This window comes from Schistocerca serialis, chromosome 4 (assembly GCF_023864345.2).
Source record: "Schistocerca serialis cubense isolate TAMUIC-IGC-003099 chromosome 4, iqSchSeri2.2, whole genome shotgun sequence".
NCBI classification, from domain to species: domain Eukaryota; kingdom Metazoa; phylum Arthropoda; class Insecta; order Orthoptera; family Acrididae; genus Schistocerca; species Schistocerca serialis.
In genome coordinates, this window is record NC_064641.1 from 90,795,039 (window position 1) to 90,817,130 (window position 22,092).

At 42.2% G+C, this 22,092-nt stretch overlaps 1 protein-coding gene across 1 annotated transcript; it reads left to right on the forward strand.

Annotated features, from left to right (window-relative positions):
• Nucleotides 1-16,260: 16,260 nt before the first annotated feature.
• On the forward strand, nucleotides 16,261-18,577 carry LOC126473808 (cuticle protein 38-like). The gene is made up of 2 exons (XM_050101112.1): nucleotides 16,261-16,367; nucleotides 18,111-18,577. The coding sequence occupies exons 1-2, from the start codon at nucleotides 16,356-16,358 to the stop codon at nucleotides 18,483-18,485; spliced, it is 387 nt and encodes a 128-aa protein (XP_049957069.1). The 5' UTR covers nucleotides 16,261-16,355; the 3' UTR covers nucleotides 18,486-18,577.
• Nucleotides 18,578-22,092: the final 3,515 nt, after the last annotated feature.

Consider the following 22,092-nt stretch of genomic DNA (forward strand, 5'->3'; position numbering starts at 1 on the left):
ATCTACGACAACAAACAGGAGAACTGTTTTACGTGTATAAGGAAAGAGTCACACAAAAACACTGCACTTAAATTTTCACGGAACAAATATAATTAAATGACTAGAATGAAAACTGTATTTTAGCTTTTAGAGTAAACTCATCTTCAGAACTTCAGTAGAGCTTCATACACAGGATAGGGCGTCACGTAAAAGTATCCAGTTTCAGAGTACAACTCGAAACGTGTAAATGAAGTTGATTTGCTGAACATCAAACGACTAAAATTTTTCTTCAGCAGCTAGAACGGTAGTGTATAAGTAAAAAGCTTCAAATCTATGGAATAATTGCATGCGACTTGAGTGACTTTATGTCACACCTCAAATTCAATGAAAACCTTGCGATGTCGGCCGCGTTTACTAAAGGCCACTGGCTCGCTAGCTAAAGTTCTCTACAGCTTAATGTAAGGTCTCTGCCTAGTGAGTGTGTACCCACAGAAATACTCATCTACACTGTCGGGAAAAAAACGCAAGGTCAATAAGGAGTTGTGCGACATAAACGAAATACGCTATTTTGTCGAAAGTCGACATGTTAAGAAACGTGGCTGTTGTACTTAAGGTTTATAATTTATATAAAAAACAGCTACCAGCCACATGTATGGTTTAAAAAAGGTTTATTATCTTCAGACCATGACCGGTTTCGGATTTTTCTTTACAAATCCATCTTCAGATGGCAGATTACAAGCATTCTTAGTTGGACCTAGTTTTGTTTGTGTTATTCGTTTGCTGCACTGGGAAAGAAAAGAAATATTTTTGTTGTCATATCGGTAATGGTACTTTTACGAAAGATTTACTTCTTTTACAAAATCTAATTGCTCATGAGATGGATTTTATAAACATTAGTAAACTTGCAGGTTAGTGTACTTACGAGCTGTGTAGTTCTGCCTGACGAAATATTCGTGCGTTTATGTTTTCGAACGCAAGCTTAATACACTTTTCAATATGCACTACGTGAGTGCTATTCCAGGCAATGGACGTCACTTCCAACCTCATCATCTTAATTACACACGCAGCACACACGAATAACGTTTACAAAACGTGGCCCAGCTTCACATTACAAACGAGGACAATATTTGCATAGAGCTTACAGTCATAACGATGTTACTTACTGATGCTGTATCTCTTTGCTGTTGTATGAAATTAATCTAAAACGGAATAAATAAAATTACATACAAATAAGATTACAAACATTATGTGTAGTACATAATTACTGTGTGTTACTAATTAGTTGTTACAATAGTAGGAGATAATTCTAATATATGACATAATATGCAATGCACATGATTTCATTATGCAATTTTTCAATCACATATACGCAGTTTTTGGAGCCTGTATACTGAATGTCTTTGATGGAATATTAGGCTTAAGTTATTTTAAAAAAGTGAAAGGTTCTTCAAAGTTATTTAGGAAGGGGGTGTTAACTGATTCTGTCTGTTCATTCAAAATGAGATCAGGGAACCTGTTTTTATGTGTATGAATCTCAACCATCTTGAGCAAAAGTTCTTCTCATCCAATAACCAAATGAACAGTAAAATAATTTACTACAAGAGATACGTAGATGACACACTATTACGTTTTGATGGTAACAGTAGCGAAATTGATGCCTTAGCTGAAGATCTGAGCAAATTGCACAACAACATCAAATTCACAGTGGAGCATGAAATAAATAATAGCATCAGTTTTCTGGATCTCAAAATATCAAACATAAATAACAAACACCATTTTGGTATCTTTCGAAAACCAACAACCACAGATGTTACCATCAGTAACACATCCTGCGACCCGAACCAACATAAGATGGCTAATTTCCGGTCAATGCTACATCGTATGCATAAAGTCCTCCTCACCCCTAATGAACAACACAAAGAAATCAGCATAATCAAATCAATTGCCCAAAATAATGGCTATGATGCTTCAATCATAGACACACTCTCTCAAAAAACAAAAGTAAAAATTGCTAACAATAAGTCTTTGCAACAAGCATCAGCCACAATAACTATGAAAGACAAAAAATCAGTAAAATATATAGCCCTACCATATATAGATCCACTGTCATATAAAATTTCCAACTTGATCAAGAAGAAGAATGTCAAAATCAGTTTCTCTACCAATAACAAACTCCAACAAAGAGTCATACACTCACTCCCACACAATAGCATAGCCCATAAAAGATCTGGAATATATAAACTCATGTGTAACAACTGTCCTAAATTGTACATTGGCCAAACAGATAGAGCTTTTGAAACAAGATTCAAGGAACACCTTGATGCCCTACGTCTGAAAAACCTAAGCAAATCTGCTTTTGCCACCCATCTTGCAGAAAACAATCATACAGTTGAGAATATAGAAAACAACCTGCAGATATTACACCTCAAAGACAAAGGTTTCACATTGAATCTCCTAGAGGAGATTGAGATTCATACACATAAAAACAGGTTCCCTGATCTCATTTTGAATGAACAGACAGAATCAGTTAACACCCCCTTCCTAAATAACTTTGAAGAAGCTTTCACTTTTTTAAAATAACTTAAGCCTAATATTCCATCAAAAACATTCAGTATACAGGCCCCAAAAACTGCGTATATGTCATTGAAAAATTGCATAATGAAAACATGTGCATTGCATATTATGTCATATATTAGAATTATCTCCAACTATTGTAACAACTAATTAGTGACACACAGTAATTCTGTACTACACATAATGTATGTAATTTTATTTATTCCGTTTTAGGTTAATTTCATACAACAGCAAAGAGATATTTTACTGTACCCATATCGACTATACAGCATCAGTAAGTTCACATCGTTATGACTGTAAGCTCTATGCAAATATTGTCCTCGTTTGTAATGTGAAGCTGGGCCACGTTTTGTAAACGTTATTCGTGTGTGCTGCGTGTGTAATTAAGATGATGAGGTTGGAAGTGACGACCATTGCCTGGAATAGCACTCACATAGTGCATATTGAAAAGTGTATTAAGCTTGCGTTCGAAAACATAAACGCACGAATATTTCATCAGGCAGAACTACACAGCTCGTAAGTACACTAACCTGCAAGTTTACTAATGTTTATAAAAACCATCTCATGAGCAATTAGATTTTGTAAAAGAAGTAAATCTTTCGTAAAAGCACCATTACCGATATGACAACAAAAATATTTCTTTTCTTTACCGGTGCAGCAAACGGATAACACAAACAAAACTAGGTCCAACTAAGAATGCTTGTAATCTGCCATCTGAAGATGGATTTGTAAAGAAAAATCCGAAACCGGTCATGGTCTGAAGATAATAAACCTTTTTTAAACCATACATGTGGCTGGTAGCTGTTTTTATATAAATTATAAACCTTATAAACGAAATACGTTAGACGTGTTTCTACATATGAAAGATGATGTCTGTTCAGTCGCATAAGAGGGCGCCAGTAGCTCCACTGTGAGAACGTAAATCAGGTTTGCTTTAAATTCATGCTGTACATCTACATCTACATCTACATCCGTACTCCGCAAGCCACCTGACGGTGTGTGGCGGTGGGTACTTTGAGTACCTCTACCGGTTCTCCCTTATTTAGTCTCGTATTGTTCGTAGAAACAAAGATTGTCGGTATGCCTCTGTGTGGACTCTAATCTCTCTGATTTTATCCTCATGGTCTCTTCGCGAGATATACGTAGGAGGGAGAAATATACTGCTTGACTCCTCGGTGAAGGTATCTTTTCGAAACTTCAACAAAAGCCCGTACCGAGCTACTGAGCGTCCCTCCTGCAGAGTCCTCTACTGGAGTTTATCTATCATATCCGTAACGCTTTCGCAATTACTAAATGATCCTGTAACGAAGCGCGCTGCTCTCCGTTGGATATTCCCTATCTCTTCTATCAACCCTATCTGGTACCGATCCCACACTGGTGAGTAATATTCAAGCAGTGGGCGGACAAGTGTAGTGTAACCTACTTCCTTTGTTTTCGTACTGCATTTCCTTAGGATTCTTCCAATGAATCTCAGTCTGGCATCTGCTTTACCGACGATCAACTTCATAGGATCATTCCATTTTAAATCACTCCTAATGCCTACTCCCAGACACTTTATGGAATTAACTGCTTCCAGTTGCTGACCTGCTGTATTGTAGCTAAATGATAAAGGATATTTCTTTGTATATATTCGCAGCACATTACACTTGTCTATATTGACATTCAATTGCCGTTCCCTGCACCATGCGTCGATTCGTTGCAGATCCTCCTGCATTTCATACAATTTTCCATTGTTAGAACCTTTCGATATACCACAGCATAATCCGCAAAAAGCCTCAGTGAATTTCCGATGTTATCCACAAGATCATTTACGTAAATTGTGAATAGCAACGGTCCTACGACACTCCCCTGCGGCACACCTGAAATCACTCTTACTTAGGAAGACCTCTTTCCATTGAGAATGACATGCTGCGTTCTGTTATCTAGGAACTCTTCAATCCAATCACACAATTGGTCTGATAGTCCATACACTCTTACTTTGTGCATTAAACGACTGTGGGGAACTGTATCGAACGCCTTGCGGAAGTCAAGAAACACAGCATCTACCTGAGAACCCGTGTCTATGGCCTTCTGAGTCTCGTGGACGAATAGCGCTAGCTGGGTTTCACACGATCGTCTTTTTCGAAACCCATGCTGATTCCTACAGAGTAGATTTCCAGTCTCCAGAAAAGTCATTATGCTCGAACGTAATACGTGTTCCAAAATTCTACAACTGATCGACGTCAGAAGTATAGGTCTATAATTCTGCACATCTTTCGACGTCCCTTCTTGAAACCGGGGATGACCTGTGCCTTTTTCCAATCCTTTGGAACGCTATGCTCATCTAGAGACCTACGGTACACCACTGCTAGAAGGGGGGCAAGTTCCTTCGCGTACTTTGTGTAAAATCGAACTGGTATCCCATCAGGTTCAGCGGCCTCTCCTCTTTTTAGCGGTTTTTTTTATTGTTTTTCTATCCCTCTGTCATCCATTTCGATATTTACCATTTAGTTATCTGTGCGACAATCTAGAGAAGGAACTACAGTGCAGTCTTCCTCTGTGAAACAGGTTTGGAAAAAGACATTTAGTATTTCGGCCTTTAGTCTGACATCCTTTGTTTCAGTACCATTTTGGTCACAGGGTGTCTGGACATTTTGTAATGGACGTGAGCGTCAGTTACCTTTGAGACTGGAGTTGACGTTAGTCCACAATGCCTTTGAGGCGACAAATACGCAGTTATTAACACCTTAGTGACTTTCAACGAGGACTTGTAATAGGGATACGGGAAGTTGGCTTTTCCTTCTGTGACGTAGCAGAAAGACTAAGCATGAATTTAGCCACTGTACGTGGCTGCTGACAGTGGTGATCACGAGAATGTACAGTCGCAAGAAGACCGGTTTCCGGTCGGTTATGTAGCGCTACCGAGAGGTAAGACCATCGTGTTCGGCATGTGGCTCCGGCTCGTCATCATACTGCAGCAGCTATTTGAGCATCAGTTGGCACCACGAACTGTTAGAATAAGTTACCTCAAGGAGAGCTCAGAGCCAGACGTCGTGTAACGTGCATTCCAACGGCCCCAAAACACGTCCACTGACGACTCCACTGGTGTCAAGCAAGAGCTCATTGGATGTCAGGGTGAAGGTCTGTTGTGTTTTCTGATGAAAGCTTGTTCTGCGCTAGCGCCAGTGAAGGTCATGTGCTGGTTAAAAGTGCAATCAACCTGTCTGCGTGCTAGACACAATGGACCTGCACCTGGAGTTATCGTTTGGGGTTCGACTGCGTATGACAAGAGGAGCCCTCTCGTGGTTATCCCACCCACCCTGCCTACAAATGTGTAAGTCGATCTGGTGATTCGACCTGTTGTGCTGCCATATGTGAACAGTATTCCGGGGTACGTTGTAACTCAACATGCTCCACATAGTGTCGATACGTTGCCTTGGGCTGCTCGATCACCAGATCTTCCTCCAGTCGAGCACATATGGGACATCTTCGCACGACAACTCCAGCGTCGTCCAGAAACAGCTGTAACCGACACTTTGTTGACTGTCCAAGTGCAGCAGGCTTGGAACTCAATCCCACAAACTGACATCCTGCATCTGTACAACATAATGCATACACGTTTGCATCCTTGTATTCAACATTATGGCGATTACACCGGTTATAATGTACCAAAATTTCAAGTTTGCAATTGTTTGTATAGCGCTGACATAAATCTGTGACCTAGCAGTGTTAAACACTTAAATATGCTATCTAGTTGACGTAGTCCCGGAATTTCATTACTCAACATTAATTAGTCTTTGGTGTTGCGATTTTTTCCGCCAGAGAATTAAACTGTAATGACTCAAGCCGAAATCGTTCTGCGTTTACGAAAACGCGTTTTCGTATTCCCGCAAAATTTCTCTGCTGCAACAAATAAAAAGTTGTTCAAATGGCTCTGAGCACTATGAGACTTAATATTTGAGGTCACCAGTCCCCTATACCACTTAAACCTAACTAACGTAAGGACATCACACACACCCATTCCCGAGGCAGGATTCGAACCTGCGACCGTAGCAGCTGCGCGGTTCCGGACTGAGGCGCCTAGAACAGCTCGGCCACAGCAGTCCGCTGCAAGAAATATCTCGGTTGATAACGAAAGGACCACCTTCGGCCAACTTATGAAGCACATCATCTTCGTCTCAGAGGACAGCACTTTCTGCATGAGACGAGGATTGCCGATTGATTCTGCGCTTTCACGAGCTCGAATATGCCCCGTGAACGTATTTAAGACTTAGGAATATCAGCCAGTCAGACACAATAACATGGAATTACCACTGTCTACGGACACCGTGATCTTATATTCACAAATGCTTTATTGAAACTGCCTTGTTCGCAAAAGTTAATCACAAAGTTGTCCGATTGCAGGTGGTAAGCAGCCACCGCCAGAAGGTTTGTTGCAGAGTAACGGGTCACAGCAATGGTCACGAGAAGTTTGTAATGTTGTGTCCATTACTGTGATCCGTTACTCTACAACAAGCCTACTGGTTCTGGCGGTGGCTGCTTACCACCTGCAATCGGACAAGTTTGTGATTAACTTTTGCAAACAAGGTAGTTTCAGTAAGACATTTGAGACTAAGTGGCCGCACGTAGGTAATTTCGTTGGCACTAACGCCTCCCTCTCCCCCTACCACGACCCTTAGTGTTAATGACTCCATTTGCAAAACACTGCCTGCTACCAGGATTATCCAAACGTATGTTTCGCAGAAGGTGCTTGGAAACAGCTGCCTTCCTGGGGTAATGATTCGCCCTGGAACAACCCTTTCAGGTTTCCTACAAAAGAATTAGAGGAACACCTGCCCTTCAACTCCTGGCTGGAGCCACAGAAATCCACAGACGTGACAACAGCTTCAGCAAGAACGAAGAAAGCCTCAAGGTGAACAGATCCTGGATTCCCATGTTGCAGCGAGTCTGTGTTCCACTGGGAGAACAACAGCGGTAAAAAAGGGGTTGTTTTTGTTACAGAAGTTTGTTCGCCCCGTCGCAGTAAAATACGCAATGATTACTACTTGCAGCGACGTTAAAAAGCCATATTCAGATTATTCGTATAGAAAAACAATTTTTACCGTAATAATCCATTTCATCGACTGCAAGAATTTTTTTCTATGGAAATTCTCTGAATATGGCGATTGAATTTCGCTGAATTTTGGAATCATTGTTTATTTTCATACGATATGGGCGAAAAAATTTCTCTAATAACAACAGCAACTGTGTTTAGCTTCTGAGATCGCGTGAGATACAGCTGTCAATGTCTGGCAACCATCAGCAGGCAATATTTCAACAAGTGGTCACAAAAGCCTCAACAATTTTTAAAATTTCCTCACTTGCGCGAGAGGTATTTAGGAAACATGCGCAAAATGATTTTACTTTGTTACTGCAGAGTGCACTTACGCGTGAATCGCACAAGTAACTTAGGAAATTAAGTCTTGTAATGTATAGCTACGGAAACGGTACGCTGCCAATGCATTCTGTGTGTCACATTTCTGCATCAGTGCGTAGTGCCAATGATTTCTTCGTGGTGCAAACTGTAATAACTATCTCCGATTTAATCTGCCTTGAAGTTTAAAATAGCACACACCAACCGACAATGTGAGAGATTCACTCTCGAAAAAATCACGTAGGTTGTGGCGGCAAAATCGTTCCTTCCATGAGTGCTATTTTAAGAAGATATGAAACAGAACTTCGGTGAGCTTAGAAGTACGACGGTGAACTTAGAAGTTCCACGGAAGTACTGGTAGGACTGTAGCTGTGAGGGAAACTTGTGATCTGTACATGGATAGCTCTGTCGGGGAGAACATGGCCGACAAAGGAAAGGTTCCGAGTTCGAGTTCTAGTCTGAAACACGATTTTTTCCAACGAGTAATTTCTTAACAACGTACACCTCGCTGTAGAGTGTAATATTGATTACAGTGATTGACATTTCTGCTACTGGTGACTCAAAGTGTTTCAGATACAGTAAAAACTAAAAGGAGTGTTAATACCCGCCTAACAGAACACGAAAAGAACTGTAGATTGGGACAAATTGACAAATCAGCTGTAGCAGAACACGTTTTCAAAGACGGTGATCACGAAATAAAATTTAGTAAGACAAACGTGATAGCTAGGACTTCACATTATTATACCCGCATGTATAGAGAAGCTATAGAGATCTACAAGCACGAAAATAATTTTAATAAAAAAGAAGAAGGATTAAAACTAGACAAGATATGGCGGTCGACTCTGTACCAACGAAGTGACTATCGATTACCTATAATCGAGAGAGATGGCACTAGCCAGAGATAGTTTCAAAGTCGAAAGCACGTAATGGGTGGTGGCGCCATCTAAGCGCTCTATATAAGGGGGACCTCCAGCGCCTAGCAGCCAGTCGCCGGGTCACCTCAGATGATGTTACCCGCACTAGGCAACGAAACATCAGGAAGGAGAAGCAGTTTTATATATGGACCACGGCAATTCAGCCCGGAATTTTTAATTAATAAAGACGCCGGCCGTGAAAGCTCACATGTTATGAGTAACAAGAAGTGTTTTATTTGCTCTCTTAAAGAAAAGGAAAGTAAACCGAAAGTCTGTGGTTTATTAAATCAATCTCCAGGCGTTGTTGCCTTTGCGTATAAATTTAAATGATTATCTCACAAAGTAGGAGCAATAAATTATAATAATAAAGGATTTACGACCTCCAGGACGCTGAAAAGGAATACAAATGAAATACAACACTGATGTATAGAACCTTAGCCATTTATCTTAAAATCTATTCACATTAATCTCTACCAGAAGTTATTCACTCTGAATCCACAAGCTGGACTTCACCAGTTAGTATCCAGTGTGTTCCACTTTAGTCATCGTCGAATAGTGCTTCAGAGAGGTGGGCCAAACATCATGGTTCAAATGGCTCTGAGAACTATGGGACTTAACATCAGTCCCCTAGAACTTAGCACTACTTAAACCTAACTAACCTAAGGACATCACAAACATCCATGCCCGAGGCAGGATTCGAACCTGCGACCGTAGCAGTCGCGCGGTTCCGGACTGAGCGCCTAGAACCGCTAGCCAAACATTATGACCAGTATTTTAACAGCGCGTTAATCCATTTTTAGAACACAATACAGCAGCAGCTGTACGTAACATGGATTCGACAAGTCATTGGTGGGTCTCTGTAAGCAGTGACAAGCAATTCCTGTCAAGAAATTCCAGAATGTTATGGTCTGGTGTTCTGTGGGTGCGACCTACCGACCAGTAGCGTCCGAGTTGTGTTCCATGGGATCATATCAGTCGAATTTTGGTCGGCAAGACTGCAACGTGAGATTACTATCATGTTCAAACCAATGTAGCGCTCTTGTTGTTTGGTCACAGTGATACTTATCTCGATGAAACATGCCAGTGCTGCCGGGAAACACATCACGCTTGAAAAGAGCAGGCTGTCGCAACAAGTTCACGTAATCCTCAGCTGTCACAGTGACTACCATGGACCCCACATGAATGTTCGCATGTACAGTACTACCCCCACCACCCTGCATCTAACCGCGGCGTATGTTTCGAGCAGAGCCGCCGTATCAGTTACGATCGTCCATCTCAAGTAACAAGAAGGTATTTCAACCTACAACGCTACACGTTTCTATTGACCAAAGGTCCACATTCCATTATCCCACACGGACTTCCATTGACCCAACGTTCACCTTCTATGATCCCGTTCCCACTGGATTGGTAATTAACGATATCGCTGGGTAATCATGAAAACACGTAGGAGTCGTCTTTTGCGAAGACGCACGATCAAACAACATGCTACGTAACGATTGTGCGTGCATTATCATTGTACTCTGTAGTCAGATCTACCTCAGGTCACTACCCATCCGGCTTTACAGAGTCGGCGGCGTCTAACACCACATCGCCTGCTCTTCGATTTTTTTCTTTAATTTTTTATACGTATTATTTTTTTGAGCCGGCCAAGTGGGTGTAGGCGCTTCAGTTCGGAACCGCGTGACTGCTACGGTCGCAGGTTCGAATCCTGCCTCGGGCATGGATGTGTGTGATGTCATTAGGTTAGTTAAGTTTAAGTAGTTCTAAGTTCTAGGGGACTGATGACCTCAGCTGTTAAATCCTGTAGTGTTCAGAGCTATTTGAACCATTTTTGTATTTTTGAGTCATCAGTCTTCTGACTGGTTTGATGCTGCACGCCACTAATTCCTCTCCAGTGCCAACCTCTTCATCTCAGAGTAGCACTTCCAACCTACGTCCTTAGTTATTTGCTGGACGTACCCCAGTCAAATTCTAAAGAAATTAGTCGCTAACACATGAGAGAATTACCGAACTATCAGTTTAATAAGTCACGGTTGCAAAATACTAACAGGAATTCTATACAGAGGAATGGAAAAACTGGTAGAAGCCGATCGCGGGGCAGTTGGATTCCGTGGAAACGTAGGAAAAAGCGAGGCAATACTGACTCTATGATTTGTCTTAGAAGATAGGTTAAGAAAAGACTGACCTACATTTATAGTATTTGTAGACTTAGAGAAAGGGTTTGACAATGTTGACTGGAACACCCTGTTTCAAGTTCTGAAGGTGGCAGGGGTAAAATACAGGCAGCAAAAGGTTATTTATAATTTGTACAGAAACCATATGGTAGTTATAAGAGTCAAAGGGTACGAAAGCAGTGGTTGGGAGGGAGTGAGACAGGGTTGCAGCCTATCCCCTATGTTATTCAATCTCTGTATTGGTCTGCAGCAAGGGAAATAAAAGAAAAATTTGAAGTAGGAATTAAAATTCAGAGAGAAGAAATAAAAACCTTGACGTTTACCCATGACATTGTAATTGTTCCGGCGTAAAGTCAAGCGCCGGCACGGCGGCCAGGAACACCAAAACAGAGAGGGGTGTGAGACGACGTCAGCCAATAGTACGCTGGCCGACCGCTCTCTAGGACGACGACGAGACAGCAGCGCCCTCTACGAGAAGAGGACATAAGAGCCGCGCCGCCCGGCCGTGGCCCAGTCGAAGTCTAGCCGTTGTACGACAGCTACAGTAGTGATTTAGGAAGTTTATTGTTTTCACTTGTATTAGGACTTGTATATACTGAAGAGACTGCTTATGTTTCATGTTTCCCTTTGCATGTGACATTCGTTGTAAATTTAACAAAAGTTAAGTACTGTGATAGAAATCCATTAATACGATTTGCTTGACTTGTTGTCTAGAGAGCCGAGAGAGCAGGTTTCCTAGGAACACTATATTAGAAGAGTGGGCAGGACATAACAGTAATTCTGTCAGGGACAGCAAAGGACTTGGGAGGGCAGTTGAAAGGACTGGACAGTGTCTTGAAAGAAGTATATAAGACGAACATCAACGAAAGCAATGCAAGAATAATGAAATGTAGTCGAATTAAATCAGGTGATGTCAAGGGAATTAGGTTAGAAAATCAGTTACTCAGAATATTAGGTGATTCTTGCTGTTTGGACAGCAGAATAACTGATGATGATCGAAGTAGTGATGATACAAAATGTAGACTGGCGCTGCAAGTAAAGCATTTCTGAAGAAGAGAAATTTGTTAAGATAGAGTATAGCTCCAAGTGTCAGGAAATCTTTTCTGAAAATTTTTGCATGGAATGTAGCCATGTATTGAAGTGAAACGGGGACGATAAACAATTTAGACGAGAAAATAGAAGCTATGGAAATGTGGTGCTACATAAGAATGCTGAAGATTAGATGGGTAGATCACGTAACCAAAGAGGCGGTACTGAAGATAATTTGGGAGAAGGGAACTTTGTAGCACAACTTGGCTATAAGAAGACACGTTCTGAGACATCAAGGGATCACCGATTTAGTATTAGAGGGAAGCGTGAAGGGTAAAAATAGTAGAGGGAGGCCAAGAGATGAATACACTAAGCAGATTCGGAATGATGTAGCTTGCAGTAGGTACTGGGAGATGAAGAAGCTTGCACAGGATAGGGTAGCATGGAGAGCTGCATCAAAACCTGTGTTTGGACTGAAGACTGCAGCAACAACAACACTCCAGTCTCTATTTACCACTACAGATTTATGTTGCACGACTCCCCCTACTACACCGGTGAGAAGTTACGAATTTAACCCAGGATATTGGTGCAAAATACTATGATTGGGGACTGTAGCCACCACCTTTCCTTAAATAATAGCAGCTATGTGATGATATAAATTAAAATAACTTTATATTATAATTTTATATTATATTATACATTAAAATAATTTTACATGTTGCGACTCTATTGATATGTAAATAGCTCAGCCTGTCATTATTGTTCACCATCACGGGTACGTATACCTAAAGCAAAAACCATTGTTATGATCATCCAACGGACATAGGTCCGAACAGTACTCACACCAAGGCACCCTTCATTAATTTACAAAAGAATTACCACAGGGATGGATAAAGCTGTTACCATTTTCGGCAGCTTCAACACTTCAGGTCTTCCATTTCATCTCGTTATTGTTGTGCATCGAATATGGTAAGATATTCGGGGCCGTTAATATCTGGCGCTTCCATTAACAGGACACACCTTTTCTCAGAAGTGGAAATTACTATCAAGTTGAAAAGGAAAAGGTTGGACTTTTAATCGTAAAGTAGCTGAAATGGTAATCTCCCAAACATACATGAAACATGCATGAGACAAGGAAAGAACTGACAGTAATTCAATCTGGCCGCAGCTTGTCTTCCATTGATTTCTCTTATATTATCATTTGAGGAGATACACAATTTTCTACTGTTCTACGTCCCGCATGTATTAAAATTTCGACTTGCATTCGTGAGGGGTCTGGCTGCACATATGGCATATATTGGGAAGGTTCCTTATTTGGAGTATTTGGAATTAATTTTGCAGTGTAGTCTCGAATGTAGCATATCAATCAATATATGATGACAATTTTATTTTACAAATCACATGGTGACACTTAAACAGTCATTGCAGATGATTATCTGAGTTTAGAAATGCTGATGAAGAGAAAATACATATAATACTATTACTCGTCGATGTTGTTAAACGGAAGAACTGTACATACGAGGTGTGTTCAGAAAGAGTCGCGAGTTTTCTAATTTTGCTGGTTGTATCAGTCCGATTCACACAGTTTTTCGTTGCTGTGTTGGTAAAAATACCTGAAACGTATGTGTGCACTGGTAGCCGTTTTCAGTTTTCAGGGAGGTTACATGTGTTTAGCTACGAGTGGGGTTTACTGATTTGTTTTAAAAATGGATCAGAGAATTTCCATTAAATTTTGCTATAAAATGGAATAAATTGTAATGAAGTCTTGGAAATGTTGAATATTACTTTTGTAAGTCTGCTGTGAGTAAAATAAAGGTTTACGAGTGGTATAAACGTTTCCAAGTGGACCCTGAAGAAGCTGAAGATGACGAACGTTCTGGACGCCCCAGCCCAGCAACTACAGACGAAAATATGGGAAAAGTGAAAGGAATGATTATGGACGATCAACGAATCACAATCACAGAAGTTGCTGATGATGTCTGAATATCAATTGTCTCATCCTATAATATCTTTTCGGCTCTGTTCGGTATGAAACGTGTTATAGCATAATCTGTGCCAAGGTGTGCTGAATTTCGAGCAAAAACTGCGGTAAATGGAAGTTGCTCAGGAGTCCCTAAATGAAATCCACTATGATGCAGAAGCACTGAAACGTGTCATTAACAGATGAAGAAACGGGAGTGTATAGGTATGACGTCAAAAAGAAGACCAAACAGACCCAGTGGAGGCATTCTGGATCGCCAAGGCCGAAAATGCTTGGCAAGTGCGGTTGAAAGCGGAGCTTCTGCTCACCAGTTCTTCGATTTTACCGGTATAATGCATCACGAGTTCTTACTGAAAGATCATATGAATAGTAAGGAGTACTACCTACAGGTTCAACGCCGTTTGCGGAAAGCAATCTGAAAACAAACGCCCGGATTTGTGGCGAAACATTTCTTGGCTTTTGAAACACGGTAAAGAACCTTCCGACACTTCATTGCCTGATCATGAATTTTCGGCGAACAATAACACTGTAATGATGCCCCATCTCATACTCACATATATGGCCGAGTGTGACTTTTTTCTGTATCCTAAAATAAAGAGAACCTTAAAGGGCCATTGTTTCACAAGCGTAGATGAGATTAAGGGGAGTTTGACTATCTTTTGCCCTAAAAAGCATGTTCTTTGAGAATACTTTTCTCGGGATGTGTTATAAATATTAATGTCAAGTTTGGTCAAAATGTTTATTGAAATTTCCTCTACAAACTGGAATTTTTTCGACCGGAAATGTTGAAGAGCAAAGGCGGAAGTGCCGTGGGAACGAAACTAAATTTCGATGTAAACCTCCATGCGCGGTACGTCCCACGTCATCCGGCTCATCTGAAATCAAAATTGAGTTCACGTTGGAGAAGTATATAAGATTCTTTGGGAGTTTTACCTCGCGTAAGTTATTTGGACGACAGGAAACAAAATGTCGGCCATTTTAAAAATAGGGTTTTTTCATAGATTTTTCGACTTCGTCGGCCAAGTGAAAACATTTATAGTTCATGGATCGGAATAAAAGTGGTACACCTCCTAGACAATTTAGTTAGCTTCGTCGGAAACAAAGAATCATGCCAGTCAGTTCAGTAGATTTGAAGTTGCCATACCGCGCGATAAAAAAAAAGTCATTTCGAGAAAAACGCGTTTGAAGTTTTGACTACATATAAATGTAATATTATGCAACTTACGTTCAGTCTGCTATTTCGGGTCCATAAACAAGTCCTTCCTCTTCCTCAAAGAGGGCGTTCTGCCCGACCTGGGCCATCCTGCTCTGCTCCAGAGCCTTTCGTACGGCCGGTGAGAAGCGGTTTTCGGCCGCTTGAATCCGGTGGTCGTCCGAATGCTTGGCGAACTGCGTCAAATAGAGTCCCAGGGTGATGTCTATTGGTTGTCATGGTCTTCAGAATTACTGAATACCCTTCGTTGAAGCTTCTCACTGCCAGGAAAGTCGCAATCCCCACAGTCTTCGCACCAGAATGCAAATGCTTGGGGGCTGATTTCCAGACACAAGCGTTCAAACTTTCATTTAAATTTTGTGTTTTTCCTCCCAAGCACCGGTACAATAACTCGTCCTCCGAAAGAAAAAAAAAAAAAAAAAAAAACGCGCGTGGAAAAAGCCGATTTCAAGCAGGTGCATTTTTTTTGTTCAACCGCGAATAACAAACATCTCAGTCCGTAATCGGATAAACCTTTTCAGGGGTGGGTTCTAAACACTTCCATGGATCCAAAAATGCAATTAAAAATCGATTTTTTTATCCAAAAGATAGTAAACCTCCCCTTAAAAGTGAATCTTTGAAAGAGCTAACTGCTATGCAAAAGATCAAGTTTCAGAAGTGTTTCGGGTATTGGAAGGTGCGTTAGTATAAGTTGGGGAGTACTTTGAACGAGATAACGTTAATGAATACGAATAAATAAAATTATTTCCAAAAAATTTAAATTCCCGATACTTTTTGAACACACCTCGTATTTACCAGTGACGGCTAAGAGTACGTCATCGTTCATGCAGCTGGAACTCTCACCTCACAATCTCATACTGGAAGAGGCCAGTGAGTTAGATGACAACTATTGATTGTGCGGAACCGACTGCCAATCACGACAAAAGCCTCTACTGCAGGGCCACGCCCAAGGAGGACCACCACGGCTGCCGGATACCGCGCCGTCAGTCCTCACGCACGTCACACACTGTTGTGTGTGTGTCAGCGCTGTATAAAAGGCGACAGTCGCCTGTGCAGAGACACATTTCAGCAGCAGCAACAGCAGCAGCCACAGACTACCATGAACACTCTGGTAGGTACAGACAGCTCTCACAGCATGTGACCACTTTTTCTATTGGGGTTGGTTTCGTTCACTCTTGTGAGTTCTCTGGATCAGTAGTACATAAATAATTTAGCACAAAACGTGGAAGTCCTAAAGTACTAACGTTTCACATACGAAAACGTTCAGCGTATATTATTTATATTATAGAATACGCGTATGAGATATAAGCCTCTTATTTTAGTAGTTGGTCGCTAGACTGAAGAGGCTCTGTAGCTATTTGACTGTACCTGTCTATAAAAATTCATACAACGCAGCCCATATCCATTACTTTTTAACCGCTGTTAAACAGTGCGTATGTGGAGTAGTTGTTGTTCATCAACCAAACATCTGAAAATTACTTTGTTGCGCTAGGGTCGCTACTTATAATACGGCTCAGTTGAAGTGATGAAGAATGAGATGGCTGATTTATGAAGTCATTTCGCAGTGGAGTTTGCAGATACATTTATTAATGACAAATTAACATGACTGGATAAGAAATAACCAGTAATGAAAAGAGGAAAGCCTGAAACTTCGTGGCAGATTAAAACGGTGTGCCGGACCAAGACTCGAGCTCGGGACCTTTGCCTTCTGTGAAGTTTGGAAATTAGGAGACGAGGTACTGGCGGAAGTACAGCTGTGAGGACGGGTAGTAAGTCGTTCTTGGGTAGCTCTGTCGGTAGAGCACTTGCCTGCGAAAGTCTATGGTTCCGAGGTCGAATCTCGGTCCCGCACAGTTTTAACCTGCCAGGATGTTTCATGCCACCCCACAATCCGCTGCAGAGTGACAATTTCGTTCTGGAAGAGACAACGCTTATCAGAGAACTTGTAAAAACCGCGATGGTGACGTGCAAGTGTCGAGTGAGGAACATCACTGTGGTTCGCAAGGCTTTATCGTTGTTAATAAAGTACTGGGCGTAGTAAGGAGAAGTCGTCTCTCATTTACGCGTATCTCTGTTGTATAGCTGGTCAGTAATGTCTCATTCATACAGTATTCTGGAGATGTTTTTCTTTGTCATCAACACCCGCTTCCTATTGAAGAAATAGCAATGGAGATAACGTCAGACATCTTCAGCAAGGAGAAAGACATGAAAAATTTCATTTTAATATAGGCTGAGAGAAGTTCTGTGAATGAAAAGAAAATTACAGAAATTTACCTGTTTCTATCAAAGCCGGCTGGAGTGGCCGGCTTAGATACAACCCTCCTAAACGAGTTGTGTAGGAGACCTGAAAGGCTTGTTCTAGGGCAAATCATTTTTCCATGAAGGCAGTTGTTTCCAAGCACCTTCTGCGAAACATACGATACGGTGGCCGAGCGGTTGTGGGCGATACAGTCCGGAGCCGCGCGACCACTACAGTGTCACGTTCGAATCCTGCCTCGGGCATGGATGTGTGTAATGTCCTTAGGTTAGTTAGGCTTAAGTAGTTCTAAGTTCTAGGGGACTGATGACCTCACAAGTTAAGTCACATAGAGCTCAGAGCCATTTGAACCATCTGTTTCTATCTAAGCTAGAAGTTGACAGGGTTAATCAAAGGTGGCATTTCGTCTAACTTGCAATCAGACAATAGCAAATGTAGTGCGAGGTAGGGATTCATAAGAACGCTGTTACTGTATTTCATGCAAAAACACATTACTTACAGCATTCACAACCACACACTCGCCCAGAATCAATAAAAATTCGTCAACACACAAAATCGATGTTCATTCAAATTAATGTGAATTATTTTTGTTGCCAGATCGTCCTGAGCGCCGTCCTGGCAGTGGCAGTGGCCACCCCCGGCTACCTGGGAGCCGCCCCCGCAGGATTAGTAGCGCCGGCCGCCTACGCCGCCCCCGCAGTGGTCGCCGCCCCCGTCCACCCTGGATACGCTGCCTACGGCCCCGCCCCCATCGCCGTCCGCTCTGACGGCTACCTGCTGGACACCCCTGACGTGGCTGTGAACAAAGCCGCCCACCTGACCGCCGTCGCCCAGACGAGGGCCCGCGACGCCATCATCAACGGCGCCACTGTGCTGGCCGCCCCCGCCGTCGCCGCCCCCGTGGCTTACGCCGCCCCCGGAGCCCTCGCGGCCGCCGCCCACCTTCACGCCAAAGCTGCTCTGCTGGGCTGAAATGTCCATCTGCTACAGTTTCCATCGATTTCATGACATGGCGCTACTTGCATGTTTTTCCATTGAAATAAACCATCTTTCAATGTATATAACTTTTTTTCCTTATTCTTGTCTTCCGCATTGCTACTGATTTCTTCCTGAAGTATCACTTCTTCAGCCATAGATTTGTGAATCTGTATTAAAGGCTTATTCTGTCAGTGTTAAAACTATCTTAACACGAGAGAGTATTCCAGAAGATATTACTTAGTTTATAGGCAACATCAAAGAAAATGATTCATATGTAAACTATGATAACTGACTGTCACATTTGATTTGCTATACAGACTAAATTCAGTCACTGCTAAGAAAGTAAGGGGCTTGCTCTGTAGTAACTCAGAGATCAATGAACTATACGATTTGTATTCTACCTTGTAATGCCTTAGATCAGTTAACTCCTGTTTTTGAACTGAATGTATTTCACTGGTCTAGGGTCAACGTCTTTCGCTATTAACCAAAAGATAACGAGTCCTATGTTTATATTTTCAAAACAAAATTATATGGGTATATAAATGTATAGGGTCATCGAACAGATAATTCTGTGTGTAAACCCAGATGAAAAACCTATTACAGTTTTGTATTACGAGTCTTTAATAGGAGACGGAATAGGAGAATGAGTTGCTGAAGAATATGTACGCAGTAACAGGAATGAGAGAGGAGAAAATTTCCATGAGTTATGCAATAAATTTCGCCTAGGGAATCAACGCTTCAATTTTATCAATAGGAGGAGGAAAACGTCAAGGAGCTTTAGGCACATGGGGAGATATCACATGGAGTACTTCAGGATGAGACAGATATCTGCGTCTAATGCATACACACAAGCTGATACGGCCTAGCTTCAAAATTTTTTAGCGACGAAGAGTAGAAGATAATTCAGGATATTAATCAGGAGGAATCATTGTGTGAAGATACGGGATACTGGAGAACTGAGGAGGGAATATGTGCGTTTGTATGCTATGATAATGAATAAGCCAATAAGCAGTTCAAGCGAAGTGGAAGGGACGCACCCCAAAAGAGCAATACCAGAATTTGAATAAACAAACATAGGTTCAAAGAATGTAACAATGAAGCAAGGAAATAAAATAATGAATAAGGAATAGAAATAATACAGGAATATAAGTTACTTGAGAATGAGATCTGAAGGAAATGCACTGATATAGAACGTAGCAGTCAATTTCAGGAAGAAATTTCTTAGGTTCTTCCTCCGGAGTATAATGTGGAAACATTGGAAAGGAATATTACCAAATGTTTGTGGTGCGTTGCCCCAATAGAATGATAAAGAATTAGTAGATTGGTAAGATACAGAAGAATAGGTGGAAAATTTTGACAATAAAAGGGGACAGTAGTATTGTTAAGAATTTAGGGAATAATGTCGATTGTGATGGAGAGAAAGAGGGAAAATATCTTGGGGTACGTGAAGTGTAGTTACACTCCTGGAAATGGAAAAAAGAACACATTGACACCGGTGTGTCAGACCCACCATACTTGCTCCGGACACTGCGAGAGGGCTGTACAAGCAATGATCACACGCACGGCACAGCGGAAACACCAGGAACCGCGGTGTTGGCCGTCGAATGGCGCTAGCTGCGCAGCATTTGTGTACCGCCGCCGTCAGTGTCAGCCAGTTTGCCGTGGCATACGGAGCTCCATCGCAGTCTTTAACACTGGTAGCATGCCGCCACAGCGTGGACGTGAACCGTATGTGCAGTTGACGGACTTTGAGCGAGGGCGTATAGTGGGCATGCGGGAGGCCGGGTGGACGTACCGCCGAATTGCTCAACACGTGGGGTGTGAGGTCTCCACAGTACATCTATGTTGTCGCCAGTGGTCGGCGGAAGGTGCACGTGCCCGTCGACCTGGGACCGGACCGCAGCGACGCACGGATGCACGCCAAGACCGTAGGATCCTACGCAGTGCCGTAGGGGACCGCACCGCCACTTCCCAGCAAATTAGGGACACTGTTGCTCCTGGGGTATCGGCGAGGACCATTCGCAACCGTCTCCATGAAGCTGGGCTATGGTCCCGCACACCGTTAGGCCGTCTTCCGCTCACGCCCCAACATCGTGCAGCCCGCCTCCAGTGGTGTCGCGACAGGCGTGAATGGAGGGACGAATGGAGACGTGTCGTCTTCAGCGATGAGAGTCGCTTCTGCCTTGGTGCCAATGATGGTCGTATGCGTGTTTGGCGCCGTGCAGGTGAGCGCCACAATCAGGACTGCATACGACCGAGGCACACAGGGCCAACATCCGGCATCATGGTGTGGGGAGCGATCTCCTACACTAGCCGTACACCACTGGTGATCGTCGAGGGGACACTGAATAGTGCACGGTACATCCAAACCGTCATCGAACCCATCGTTCTACCATTCCTAGACCGGCAAGGGAACTTGCTGTTCCAACAGGACAATGCACGTCCGCATGTATCCCGTGCCACCCAACGTGCTCTAGAAGGTGTAAGTCAACTACCCTGGCCAGCAAGATCTCCGGATCTGTCCCCCATTGAGCATGTTTGGGACTGGATTAAGCGTCGTCTCACGCGGTCTGCACGTCCAGCACGAACGCTGGTCCAACTGAGACGCCAGGTGGAAATGGCATGGCAAGCCGTTCCACAGGACTACATCCAGCATCTCTACGATCGTCTCCATGGGAGAATAGCAGCCTGCATTGCTGCGAAAGGTGGATATACACTGTACTAGTGCCGACATTGTGCATGCTCTGTTGCCTGTGTCTATGTGCCTGTGGTTCTGTCAGTGTGATCACGTGATGTATCTGACCCCAGGAATGTGTCAATAAAGTTTCCCCTTCCTGGGACAATGAATTCACGGTGTTCTTATTTCAATTTCCAGGAGTGTATTTGACTCGCCTTGTAATGATGAACAAAACGATATCAAAAATTGTCTCAACTTGGAACCTCCATACACTCTTTGGTGTATCTTTCCGACCGACCGTATCTAAATGTACCTAATTTTAAGAAGAGAATAACGAATGGATATAGAAATTTAGAATTATAAAGACTGATTTTGATTAGTTAGTCGAAATTCCAACCGATTATTAGTAGGGAAACATAAGTTATTGAATGGACAATATTTTTGGTATCGATTGCGTTAGACTAAATTGCAACGTACTAAACAATTAAAGATACGTAAGCAAGCGACAACACTCACTATATACGCAGAGCACTGCTGAATACGCGTGGTATTACCAAGTTTAGGTAGTCAGTAAGTGTTATATTCAACATTGTAGAAATATTAAAAATCGAAACTAGTTGACGTATTCCCACCACGATGACGTAATGATTCATAAACTTGTTCACTGTCACAGTATTTAACTAAGCAGTCTTGCCAAATGATCAAAATTCATTGCCTAAAGGGCTTTTATTATTAAGTATAAACGACCTTACAGTTATTGGCGACTGATAATATTGCAGTTTAGTCCCTTTAATCCACAAACCCAAACAAACACTTAGCAGCAGTGTAATAAGTCAATGCCGAAATATGATAGGCAAAATCGATACGGGAACAAAGGCTCATTTACCTTTTCCAAAAAAAATTTAATGTGCTCTTGCCACGTAG